Source organism: Trachypithecus francoisi, unplaced genomic scaffold (genome assembly GCF_009764315.1).
Source record: "Trachypithecus francoisi isolate TF-2019V2 unplaced genomic scaffold, Tfra_2.0 Lachesis_group2, whole genome shotgun sequence".
Taxonomy (NCBI): domain Eukaryota; kingdom Metazoa; phylum Chordata; class Mammalia; order Primates; family Cercopithecidae; genus Trachypithecus; species Trachypithecus francoisi.
This window is the reverse complement of record NW_022681465.1, coordinates 109,115,387-109,129,569: the sequence shown is the minus strand read 5'-3', so window position 1 is coordinate 109,129,569 and position 14,183 is coordinate 109,115,387. Positions and strand designations below refer to the sequence as shown.

At 41.1% G+C, this 14,183-nt stretch overlaps 1 protein-coding gene across 2 annotated transcripts in view; it reads left to right on the top strand.

Moving 5' to 3' along the window:
* LHFPL2 (LHFPL tetraspan subfamily member 2) overlaps window positions 1–10,839 on the top strand; it is a 166,181-nt gene extending 155,342 nt beyond the window's left edge. For both annotated transcript variants that reach the window (XM_033179949.1, XM_033179950.1), the window contains one exon: window positions 6,864–10,839. In XM_033179949.1, the coding sequence (XP_033035840.1) occupies window positions 6,864–7,120 (257 nt within the window). In that variant the 3' untranslated portion in view covers window positions 7,121–10,839. The remainder of the gene's footprint in view (window positions 1–6,863) is intronic.
* Window positions 10,840–14,183: the final 3,344 nt, after the last annotated feature.

Below are 14,183 nucleotides of genomic sequence, written 5' to 3'. Positions count from 1 at the left end.
TTCTTAGCAAACTATCACAAGAACAGAAAAGCAAACACCGCATGTTCTCACTCATAGGTGGGAACTGAACAGTGAGATCACTTGGACTCGGGAAGGGGAACATCACACACCGGGGCCTATCATGGGGGGGAGGGGGGAGGGATTGCATTGGGAGTTATACCTGATATAAATGATGAATTGATGGGTGCTGACGAGTTGATGGGTGCAGCACACCAACATGGCACAAGTATACATATGTAACAAACCTGCACGTTATGCACATGTACCCTAGAACTTAAAGTATAATAAAAAATAAAAAAGAGAGTGTTGAAATTAAAATGCATCTGTTGAGAATGGTAAAAAAAAAAAAAATATTTTTCAACCTAGAATTTCATACCCAGCCAAACTAAGTTTCATAAGTGAAGGAGAAATAAAATCCTTTACAGACAAGCAAATGCTTAGAGATTTTGTCACCACCAGGCCTGCCTACAGGAGATCCTGAAGGAAGCACTAAACATGGAAAGGAACAACAGGTACCAGCCATTGCAAAAACATGTCAAAATGTAAAGTCCATTGATGCTAGGAAGAAACTGCATCAACTAGCGAGCAAAACAACCAGCTAATATCATAATGACAGGATCAAGTTCACACATAACAATATTAACCTTAAATGTCAATGGACTAAATGCTCTCCCAAGTGAGAGTGTAAACCAGGAAGAAGTTGAATCCCTGAATAGACCAATAGCAGGCTCTGAAATTGAGGCAATAGCTAATAGCCTACCAACCAAAAAAAAGTCCAGGACCAGACGGATTCACAGCCGAATTCTACCAGAGGTACAAGGAGGAGCTGGAACCATTCCTTCTGAAACTATTCCAATTAATAGAAAAAGAGGGAATCCTCCCTAACTCATTTTACGAGGCCAACATCATCCTGATACCAAAGCCTGGCAGAGACACAACAAAAAAAGAGAATTTTAGACCAATATCCCTGATGAACATCGATGCAAAAATCCTCAATAAAATACTGGCAAACCGAATCCAGCAGCACATCAAAAAGCTTATCCACCATGATCAAGTGGGCTTCATCCCTGGGATGCAAGGCTGGTTCAACATTCGCAGATCAATAAACGTAATCCAGCATATAAACAGAACCAAAGACAAAAACCACATGATTATCTCAGTAGATGCAGAAAAGGCCTTTGACAAAATTCAACAGCCCTTCATGCTAAAAACTCAATAAATTCGGTATTGATGGAACATATCTCAAAATAATAAGAGCTATTTATGACAAACCCACAGCCAGTATCACACTGAATGGGCAAAAACTGGAAGCATTCCCTTTGAAAACTGGCACAAGACAGGGATGCCCTCTCTCACCACTCCTGTTCAACGTAGTGTTGGAAGTTCTGGCCAGGACAATCAGGCAAGAGAAAGAAATAAAGGGTATTCAGGAAAAGAGGAAGTTAAATTGTCCCTGTTTGTAGATGACATGATTATATATTTAGAAAACCCCATTGTCTCAGACCAAAATCTCCTTAAGCTGTAAGCAACTTCAGCAAAGTCTCAGGATACAAAATCAGTGTGCAAACATCACAAGCATTCTTATACACCAGTAACAGACAAGCAGAGAGCCAAATCAGGAATGAACTTCCATTCACAATTGCTTCAAAGAGAATAAAACACCTAGGAATCCAACTTACAAGGGATGTAAAGGACCTCTTCAAGGAGAACTACAAACCACTGCTCAGTGAAATCAAAGAGGACACAAACAAATGGAAGAACATACCATGCTCATGGATAGGAAGAATCAGTATCATGAAAATGGCCATACTGCCCAAGGTAATTTATAGATTCAATGCCATCCCCATTAAGCTACCAATGACTTTCTTCACAGAATTGGAAAAAACGGCTTTAAAGTTCATATGGAACCAAAAAAGACCCTGCGTTGCCAAGACAATCCTAAGCCAAAAGAACAAAGCTGGAGGCATCACTCCACCTGACTTCAAACTATACTACAAGGCGACAGTAACCAAAACAGCATGGTACTGGTACCAAAACAGAGATATAGACCAATGGAACAGAACAGAGTCCTCAGAAATAATACCACACATCTACAGCCATCTGATCTTTGACAAACCTGACAAAAACAAGAAATGGGGAAAGGATTCCCTATTTAATAAATGGTACTGGGAAAATTGACTAGCCATAAGTAGAAAGCTGAAACTGGATCCTTTCCTTACCCCTTATACGAAGATTAATTCAAGATGGATTAGAGACTTAAATGTTAGACCTAAAACCATAACAACCCTAGAAGAAAACCTAGGTAATACCATTCAGGACATAGGCATGGGCAAGGACTTCATGTCTAAAACATCAAAAGCAACGGCAACAAAAGCCAAAATTGACAAATGGGATCTAATTAAACTAAAGAGCTTCCGCACAGCAAAAGAAACTACCATCAGAGTGAACAGGCAACCTACAGAATGGGAGAAAAGTTTTGCAATCTACTCATCTGACAAAGGGCTAATATCGAGAACCTATAAAGAACTCAAACAAATTTACAAGAAAAAAACAACCTCGGCCGGGCGCGGTGGCTCAAGCCTGTAATCCCAGCACCTTGGGAGGCCGAGACGGGCGGATCACGAGGTCAGAAGATCGAGACCATCCTGGCTAACACGGTGAAACCCCGTCTCTACTAAAATATACAAAAAAAATTAGCCGGGCGAGATGGCGGGCGCCTGTAGTCCCAGCTACTCGGGAGGCTGAGGCGAGAGAATGGCGTAAACCCGGGAGGCGGAGCTTGCAGTGAGCTGAGATCCGGCCACTGCACTCCAGCCTGGGCGACAGAGCGAGACTCCGTCTCAAAAAAAAAAAAAAAAAAAGAAAAAAACAACCTCATCAAAAAGTGGGCAAAGGATATGAACAGACACTTCTCAAAAGAAGAGGACAGATGAAAAAATGCTTATCATCACTCGCCAGCAGAGAAATGCAAATCAAAACCACAATGAGATACCATCTGACACCAGTTATAATGGCAATCGTTAAAAAATCAGGAAACAACAGGTGCTGGAGAGGATGTGGAGAAATAGGAAGACTTTTACAATGTTGGTGGGACTGTAAACTAGTTCAACCATTGTGGAAAAAAGTGTGGCGATTCCTCAAGGATCTAGAACTAGAAGTACCATATGACCCAGCCATCCTACTACTGGGGATATACCCAAAGGATTATAAGTCATGCTGCTGTAAAGACACATGCACACGTATGTTTATTGCGGCACTATTCACAATAGCAAAGACTTGGAATCAACCCAGATGTCCATCAGTGACAGACTGGATTAAGAAAATGTGGCACATATACACCATGGAATACTATGCAGCCATAAAAAAGGATGAGTTCGTGTCTTTTGCAGGGACATGGATGCAGCTGGAAACCATCATTCTCAGCAAACTATCGCAAGAACAGAAAACCAAACACCGCATGTTCTCACTCATAGGTGGGAACTGAACAGGGAGATCACCTGGACACAGGAAGGGAATCATCACACACCGGGTCCTATGGGCGGGAGAGAGGGATAGCATTAGGATGTATACCTAATGTAAATGATGAGTTAATGGGCGCAGCACACCAACATGGCACATGTATACATATGTAACACACCTGCACATTGTACACATGTACCCTAGAACTTAAAGTATAATAAAAAAATAAAATGTGTTCATTTTACATTTAAGCCACATATAATACAAATGAAACATGCAGTTAATGTTGAATTGGAACAAAACATATGAACACTTTGATCTTTTAAAGGGAAGAGCAGCTAATGCTGCTCCACCTCAGCCTACACTCCGAGCTTTAGGGCAGAGGCTGCAGCACACCCAAAAATGCCTTTGCATGCTGGGCTGGGGGACATTGTACAGAAGGCCCAGGGAGGGTACACCAGAGTGGCACCTTAGGACCTGGAGGAAGAAAACTATTAACGTCCCCATCATACCTAGTGGGGTGCTTCACAGGGAACAAAGTGGGATGTAGACAAGAGTAATTGGGGTTTACCATAGGCCTTAGAAATATTTAAGAATTGGTTAAATCATTTTAGATCTCAGCTGAATAAACTTCTGTTCAGATGGAGAATATTTTTTCAAGAGCACTGAAGTGTAGCCTAGGGGTCTCTTCTCTCCCCAAATTGTTATACTTCTCAAAATTTGCCCTTAACAAAAGCTGGTCTGCTTCTGTGTGGGAGGGGCCTGCCAAGGGCTTGACCTGTGTTCAGGCTGCTCGTCTGTTTCCGGTGTTGTTACAATGGTAGAACAGACTTCACGATTCACAGCCACCTATAAGTGATGGATTAGTCCATTCTATAGGTGAAGAATCATCCATCAGTCGCTCAACCCACAGAGGGCACAGCCTGGATTCAAACTAAAGTCAGAGCTCATAACTATTAACGGAATCACCTCTTAATTTGGTGAGTCTCTGCTGTGGTCCACCATATTTCTGGTTTGTGTTCTAGCCTCCTGCCCTTGCACTAGACTGTGGGGTCTTTTCTGCTGCTTGATTTCTACCCTTTCATTGCTGGTTCAGGACCTTCCATATTCTGGAGGACCAGGAGTCTGCACTGGCTGCTGGTCATTTCTTACAGCTTCTCTCCAGCTTCACTTGATCTTCCCAGCACCAATCACATTTTCTTGCTACAACTCATTGCTTCCCAGGTTCCCACCACTCAGATCTGTAGAGGGCCATGGGGTTAGAAAGACTTCCTTGTGAATCACCCCCCTTCAGACAGCATCTGAATGGATTCCCTCTACTCCACCCCTGCTACAAAGTCCCTTGAGGCCATCTGAGAAGAACAATGTGATGGGGTGGGGACACTGAGATCCCAAATGCCCTGGTAGTGACATGCCAAGCTGGACACCATCACAGGATGAAGACCACTATCAAAGTTGTGATGTGTGGGTTGACACACTGTCCCCAGTCTTCCTTCAAGCCTCATACTGCCATAAAGTCAGTCACGTTTTCTTTGTGGGGAAGTTGCTGTAAATGACTTAGAAGCTTTGGTGGGATAAACCCAGAGAATTTCAGTCAAGGTAGGTAAAGAAACAGAACTCAGAGCCAAGATTAATAAGTGCAGAATTGATATTCCCAGGTATCTAAAAAGTGGGAACTTTGTAATCGAGCATTCTTGATTACATAGGTTGAATTTTTCAGAGAAAACGTTTTTCCCCTCCACATAGGATAAAGCCCTCTTCCTCCTCTTGCAGTATCTTGCAGGTGAAATAAAGGCCTTTAAAATATATCTATATATAAATATAAATACATATATATTTTTTTTCCTTTTTTTTTTTTTTTTTTTTTTTTTTTTTTTTTTTTTTTTTGAGACGGAGTCTCTTTCGCCAGGCTGGACGATATCAGCTCACTGCAACCTCCACCTCCCGGGTTCAAGCGCTTCTCTTGCCTCAGCCTTCCGAGTAGCTGGGACTACAGGCGTGCCACCACACCCAGCTAATTTTTGTATTTTTAGTGGAGACGGGGTTTCACCATGTTGACCAGGATGGTCTCACTCTGTTGACCTCGTGATACACCTGCTTCAGCCTCCCATAGTGCTGGGATTACAGCCGTGAGCCACTGCACCTGGCCTAAAGATTTGTTACCAAGAAAGGTTTAAGGTTTTGCTGAGTAAAATCTGGGGGGCCTAGGCTGCTTTTGTCATTTCAGGCCTCTGGCTTTTTTGGGAGGAGCTGTTGTCTTGTGACTGGCAGCCAGGGTGAGGCACCCACTGCAGGCAACAGGGCTGATACCTGAGGGTCAGCAAGCGACTCCTTTTGTGCCTCACCCTAGTCCTAGCTTTGGTGGGACTAGGCATGAAAAATAACTCGAATGATGCATTCTGGTTATATAGTGAGCAGTAATGCTGTGAAGAACAGGAAAATAGGTGTTTAAAATTACAAGGTAGTAGGGTCAGCAGAATGGAAGTAAAGCTTATTAGTGTCTACTCTCTTAAAAGTACACAGACAGAAAGTCCTTACAAAGTTTGCAATTTGTTTGTAACAAATCAGGTAAAGACCTGGTCTCCCTCTTGGCCCTTGCTCTTGCATTTAATCAGGCTGACATCAGATGGTTCTGTGTGAATTTTGCTTATACCAGGAGTTGGCAAACCCTTTCTGCAGAAAGACAGTAAATATTTTAGGTTTTGCAGACCATAGCAAAGCAGTCATAGGCATCCAAAAATGAATGGCTGCAGCTGTGTTCCAATAAAACTTTACTTGTAAACCTACATTTGGCTTGAGGGCCTTAGTTTGCCAACATCTGCCTTAGACCAAAAGAGAAATGCTCAGTGCACCAAAAGCCCTGTGGGAATACATAGTAACAAGTTGGCCACGAATGGTGGAGGCTCAGGTGGGAGGATCACTTGAGCTTAGGAGTTTGAGACCAGCCTAGGCAACATAGCAAGACTCATCTCTACTTAAACGAAAACTTAGCCAGGTGTGGTGGTGTGTGCCTGTAATCCCAGCTACTTGGGAGGCTGAGGCAGGAGGATAGCTTGAACCCAGGAGTTCAAGTGCAGTGAGCTACAGATGCACCACTGCACTCCTGCCTGGGCAACAGATTGAGACTCTGTCTTAAGAAGAAGAAAAGTAACAATTTGCTTTTCTAGAAGAGAAATTTTTAGTGGATTCACATTCCAACATGTAAAAAAGTGGCTGAAAATATTTCTAATAATGTGTTATTTCTTGATCAGGTCACATTAGTTGCATGAAAACAGTCCCAACACTTTCTGTTGCAGAATAGATGCTCTTGCCCAAAGCAAGCAAATCGAGTAACAATTACATCAGATCTGGACAGTTGTAGCCCCATGGGGATTTTCTAACCTGTTTTCTCTTTTGTTCTGCAGGTCTATTCCTTATCCTTGGTTTGATACTCTACCCTGCTGGCTGGGGTTGCCAGAAGGCCATAGACTACTGTGGACATTATGCATCTGCCTACAAACCTGGAGACTGCTCCTTGGGCTGGGCCTTTTATACCGCCATCGGGGGCACAGTCCTCACTTTCATCTGTGCTGTCTTCTCCGCACAAGCAGAAATTGCAACCTCCAGTGACAAAGTACAGGAAGAAATTGAAGAGGGGAAAAACCTGATCTGCCTCCTTTAGTTTGGAGAAGACATTAATGCCATTTTCTCCCTTGAGTAATCTTGTGAAACAGTTCACAGTTTCATCATTTGAGTCAAGTGGAGAACCAACCTTTACCTACCAAAGCCACGTTCCACGGCCCGAGGCTTAAACAGGACCAGTGAGAGGCCACATCCAGCTACGCAAAGTTACTGGACATGCGGTCTTCAGTGGACATTATAAGGAATGGAACATGAAAATAGTATATAATCCCTGACCTGGAGTTACCAAGTTCTGTCAGACTCCATCTCCCCCAGGTTCTATGAAGGATAATAATCTAAATCATTAGGGCAGCAGTTTCTCTGGTAACAGAAGAGACCATCCGCCAGATTTGCAGGCTGCTTCTGCTCCAACGCTGCCTGTCTGTGAGCATCTCTGCCTCAGAATGGGGTTTTGGGTTGGAGTTTTTGTTTTCCTCTGTTCTTTCAAGGCATCTCAGTTGGAGACGAACAGAAAACTATAAATTTTACTGGGGACAGGATGTGTTTGCTAAAGGGCACAGCAAGATACTGTCTTTTGCTTAGCTGACCAAAGGGGTCAGCAGGGGTGGTGTGGAGTCATGCTGTGGAACTTATTCTAGGCTGAATCCTAGGGTAAGGTGGATCAACTGAACTGTCACTCCAGAGATTTTAGAAATTTGAGTAAAGAAACAATAAGGACCTATACAATCATATGAGAACAAAAATAAATATGAAATCTTGCTAGTGAAGACATATTTTTTCCTCTTCCCAGCAGCCAGGCTAGCACCAGTTCTGGCCCAGTGTCCTCTTCTGGAGATCACATGTTTTTCTCCTAAGGTTAGGATTGTGCTTTGACTGCCAAAGGAAACCTCACTCTGTTTCCTCCTTCCAGGGACTGAGGTCTCCAAGCCAGCTGCGGCTCATTCAGATGTTCACTGGGAGGACTTGCCAGAATCTCGGCACTTGCGGGGAGACCTTTCCTCCCTATTTGGTGACCGTGCTGTAGTCAGCTCTATTTCCAATCCCGACAGTAGCAGAATGGCATTCTACAACAAAAAGAAGCTAGTTATGGGAGTTAAGTTTTTGTAGTTACTGGTGTTGATCCTGAAAGCAGACTGAGATAAAATTAAATTGCTGCAACTGAAGAACTGCAGCCAAGACTTTAATTAATTCCAGGAAAGTACAGAGGACAAAGTTAATTCAAAAAGAGGAGCTAGATCAAGGTCACAGCACTGCCTACACCTGTTTACAAAAAGAATCAAATACCACTATGAATAAGGATTCAGGGGCTTTTAAACTACTTTCCTAATTAACCAATATCACTGATTCAGGAAGATAGTATCTCAGAATGACCACAGCATCACAGAAACAAACTACTCTGACATTATGGGAGCTTCAAAATTGTATCATGATACAGAAACACTCCTTAGCACTTTAAGAGATTTCTGGAAGGGGAAAAAGTGTAGGTCTTTGGGTTCATTAATCTGCTCGCTTGAGGACTTTGTTTTGAAAAAGTACCTTCTGTGGACAAGGTATTGTGTGTTAAGTGCTACCAGCTATACAACCCTGGTTCAGATTTTGCAACCTTGCCCCAAGTGAATCATGTTAAAGCTGTCTGAGTCTAAAGCACCATATCGTGGTGCAGAACAGATAATTACACAGAGATGGAATGGGACAACTAAAGTTTTACTGCATTCTGGTTTGGGGCCTATATGAGAAACCATCTTATCTCACAGATAAGGGCTAAGGGCAAAAGGGGTGGGAGGTGTTAGGCCTTAATGAGTTTCCCATTCCTGAACCAAAATTCAAAGTGAGCGAGATATAAATCCTGTGATTTTGGTGAAGAAAAAAAACGGGTATCTTCATAGCAGCCTAGGAGAAACATTAACCATATCTCTAACACCACCCAGAAAGAGGCTGGAGGAGCCACTGGACAAAGCTCCTGTCTCTGTGTGTACATTTATAATGTTCTAACCAAGTCTCAAACCTTGGCAATAATTTTCATTAAAAGCAATCCCATTCATCAGACAAATCTTGATGGAAAACACAAAATTTTTCCATAAACTTATCAGAAGACTCACTTTTTTTTTTTTCTTTCTGGGATAGAGAAACCATTTTCTGACAGTAGGTTTACAATCTCGGTGTCCTTACAAGTTAAGTCCTAAGCTCAGAGGATCCTCCAAGCATGTCCATCACCCGATCTTTGGCTAAGGCAGCAGTGTACCTCTAGATCAACCTGGAAACAGTCACAAGGGAGTGTGACTTCTTGGCCATAATAAAGTCACTTGACAGTGTTTATGTTATTCATTTGAACACACAGAAGACAAAAGCACAGGTATGCACACACACAAAACCCCAAACCACTAAAAACTACCTAAACACTGAGTAAATAGTAAAAAGGTAATGTTGGGATTTTTAAACCTTGAATTCATTAGCCAGGCTTGGTGTGAAAGGACCATCTAATATCATGCTAGTCTAAACCATACTCTTCCACACAGCTGTTTAAAAACCACTGGGTATGAGGAATATGCTAGAAAGAAATGTTAAAAATAGATTGTTGGCTCACACTTATTTTTCTAATAAATAGGACCATTATTACTACCAGGATAGTCTTATTTATTTTGCCTGAATTTGTGCTTAAAGAAAGTCTCATGACAGGATGGGATGGGCTGCGCTTCTCAGTGAACTCTGAGGCAGAAATATTTGCCTTGGATTCTGTGGATTTTTTAAACCTGTGTGCTGATAATTCAAACAATGTTGCATTAATTGTGTAAGGGTTTTTTATAGTTTTCAAACATCTGTGGTGTAATGATCTTTGTTAAACATATATTCTGTAAAGTGCCATAGTCTTTTTTTATGTGTAGCATATTTAAAAATATATGTGTATATTATACATACACAAGTTCGTGTGAAAGATGTGCAATAACAAAGGTGTATGTATGTTTTGTTGTTCTGGAAACTGGACAGGAGTCAAAACAGGAATGTTTCTGTTTTGGCAAAGGAGAGTTCCACATTTTTGCCTTCATGGCTTATTCAGTAACCTATAATTTTAATGCTACACAAATCTTATGTGAAGAAAAGACTGGTATGAAATCATTTTCTCCTGGGTCTAAAATAATCACTAGCATATGTCAAGGTTAAGCCAGCAAGCCAGGCCCAGTTAATGCTAGTCTTTCATGTGAAATGTGAAGCTGCCATGTTGCCTTTTCTCTTAGTAAGATAACTAGTAGCTGGTACATAATCACTGAGGAGCTATTTCTTAACATGCTTTTATAGACCATGCTAACGCTAGACCACTATTTAAGGGCTAATCTCACACCTCCTTAGCTGTAAGAGTCTGGCTTAGAACAGACCTCTCTGTGCAATAACTTGTGGCCACTGGAAATCCCTGGCCGGCATTTGTATTGGGGTTGCAATGACTCCCAAGGGCCAAAAGAGTTAAAGGCACGACTGGGATTTCTTCCGAGACTGTGGTGAAACTCCTTCCAAGGCTGAGGGGGGTCATTAGGTGCTTTGGAGGAACTCAGCACCATTTGATATTCAACAGCCACTTGAGCCAAATATAAAATTGTATTTACAGCTGATGGACTCAATTTGAGCCTTCAAACTTGTAGTTACCCTATTATATTGTAAACTAATACATTGTTTGTCTAGCATTGATTCGGTTCCTGTGCATATGTATTTTCACAATGTGCTCCCCTCCCCAGATCTTAATTAAACCAGATTTTGCAAATTCATTCTTAGTCTTTCAAGTCTGAGTATACTGGCTTCAATATGATGTGTATAATCTGATCAAGAAAATACCTATCAATCAGTCAACATTTATTTTAAACACTAGCTTACATGTAATGTTGATGAATGGAAAAAGATATTGAGGTATTTTAAACTATCCCATTCACTAGTAACATATATGTCACTATCTGTGTTATCTTTAATGTCAAGTACGTATTTCTTCCTTGAAGAAGCATCAACACAATTATAAATAGGAAAAAACATCTCAAGTATTATAAACATCTTAATTTTAAAGTAAAGCTATGAAATATGAAAATGCTCCATTAAAAAGGGATTTTCAAACATAAATATGTAACAATGACAAGGGGGGAAAGTTAACTGAAAGACACATTCTCCTCTTCCAACAACAACCCTAAACATAAAAGCCAATGATATGGTGCCGTTCCACATCCGTATTTCCTGAAGGTAATCCTGGCCATAAAAAGCCTCATCCAGAATAGGTGGAATTCTAATTTATAAACTCAAGAATGACACTAAATCCCCTTCTCAACTCTTTCAACTCCCTGTATCCCATGAAGCATTTATTATTTCATACACACAAAAAAAAGGCAATTTCTTTCCCTGATCTAGGACCTATGACAGTTGAAACTACATTTATGTTCTGGTTTCTAATAAAAATAAAAGCTGACAAAGTTACCCACATCAGTTTAAAAAAACCACACACGGTTTTCCAAATAATCATGATTTGAATAACCCAAGAAAAATTAGAAAATTTCCATTGCTTTTTCAGCTGTTATACTCTCCAAAATTTAATCCACAGAGAATGGCAGAAGCTGGGGAATCCTCCTATGTGCTTCCCCCACTTCCCATCCTTAGTTGTTATCTAGCAATTCTGCTACTAGGTCCACTTTCCACACTGATCTTCCTGGAACATGCTGCATTCAAATTACACCTACACCCCCTTAAAGCTTTTGCTTAACCAAACAACCACTTAGAACGGTCCTTACTAACATGGACGTTTTATGTGGATATTATTTCAGTAGTTTCCAACAATCTTTTTCAACCCTCAAACAATGAAGGGTAAGGCATCAAAGCAAACTTTACTCTTCAAAGCAGTAAGAACCAACAACTTTATTTCAGAGGCCCTCACTAGCAGCTGAGTCATTTGGCAGAGCCATCCCCCTGCTGCTCCTACTACTATCTTCTTCCTTGCTCAACTTCCTCTCCTTACCCTGAACAGCTGTGTAAGATAAGTCTTGCAGACATGAACTGCCAATTTTACTAAGGTACACAGGACACAGATAAAAGCATACAAAAAGAGGAAGCAGTGAAACCAAAACCACATGGGAAAGAAAAGTCAATCAAGTAACACATTGCTATTAGCAGCTTTTTAGCTTTTTATAGCCAAACATCCTGAAAAATTAAACACCTACAGGTAGACAGTCCAGGAAGTGCCTATGTTTAAGAGAAACCACTATGATTTTATTCACAAGAGACAAAAGCCTGAATTAAGGCAGTGATGGTAAAAGACAGTCAATGGGATGAATTCTATGTTAGGGGAAAAGAATGGACAGGTGGACTGATCAGAAGTGAAGGGGAAGGAGAGGAAAGAGTCTAGGATGACAGCCAGGTATTTAGTGTAGACACTGGGTGGAAGGTGATGTGATCACCAAGATGAAGACTCCAGAAAAAGCAGGGACAGTGAAGGTGAGGAGGTTCAGCTTAGGCTGCCAATGTAGAAGTCCTGTGTGCAGCTAGGACTATACTAGGGAGAGAGATTGATTTGGGAGTCATCAATACACCTGAGAGATGGTAAGTGTCCTTAGTTATTGTGCAATTTCTAAGGGCAGATACTACACTAAGCACTTCACAAAATTCATTTATTCATCAAAACCGTATGAGACAGAAACTACTACTATCATTTTACAGGTAACTGTCACTTAAATAACTGAGGTTAAATAATGTGTCCCAGGTTAGAAAGCTAATAAGTGGCAAAGTCAAAGCTCAGATATATGTTTGACAACAAAGGTAACCCCCTCTCCCCCTCAAACTGTTTTGTTTCCTTCTACCTGGAATGCACAGGGTGGGAAGGCAGCCAATGCAAACTCCTGGGCAACACCAATATCTCTGCATTGCAGACACTTAGAATAACTTCCAAATAAAACTCCAAAAGGGCCTCACCATCACAACTGATGAAAACACTGCTTCTTCCTCCGTTTCAGAGAAAACACCTAGTGATTTTTCGTAATTTTGAAGATGACATCATATATCTCAATTTATCAATCAGGATTTAGCTCAATCCTGAAAACAGACACAAGAAATTCAGTATATGACAGTGGGAAAGTAAATGATAGGCTGTGACAGTTCTCACTGTTTTCTTAGTATCAATAATCTCTCATTCAGGGTAAGCAACTATTATAATCACACAAGAAGCATATTTAACCTAATAATAAGGATTTGTCCTTAACTGAAGTTTCTCCAAACTCGCAAACGCCAAAGACCCTTTAGTAAATTTACACTGCTGAAGGATGGGCAGCAGGACTCACCTTTAGGTGGCAGGTGTTAGCATTTGGTCTGGAGAATCCAAAAATCATGTAAAAAAATTTTTTTGTTGATTTTTTTTCCAGTATCCATTGTCCCTAAAGGATGGACATGAATGACTGGAAATATGGAAGGATGAAAAGGAAGACAACTGGAACGAGGCGGCATGGTGGGGCAGCCACGCTTGGCAGGAGTCAGGGGACCTGCCTGTTCTCATCATCCCTCTCCAGCCCCTCACCACCACTGCTCACTGAGTACTTTGGGGTATTTTCCTAGAACTCTACAAAAACAAGGCCAACAACAGAAATTATATCACAAATTTGGTATGAAGATTAAGTGATGTATATAAAGCATTTAGTACAGAACACTGGTATACAGTTAAGCCCACAATAAGTTACTATTAGAAAAAAACTAAGAAAATACTGTCCACCCAGACTATTATCATTTTAAAATTACAATCTATGAAAGGTAACATAACTTGTTGTCAAAACCCATGTAATTTTACCTAGAGAGACTTGGTGGATTGGCTACCTGAGGCCACCATTTCTTTTTCCATCTTGTTATAACAGAGCATTCAGCTAATTATCTTTACACCTTAGAGCTTTCAGGAAGTGGAATATTTCTTGGTGGGTGCAGGATACTCAGTTACTCCTATTTAGCAAAACCAAAAACAAACAAACAAACCCGTAGCATTGGGTGAGCTCATAAGCCATGTGAAACCAGAATGCTCAGAAAAGGAACCTCCTGATTTGTCAAAATCTATTGGGATAAAAGACTTTTTAGAAAAGGAACATCCAATGCTGGCCAAGGGT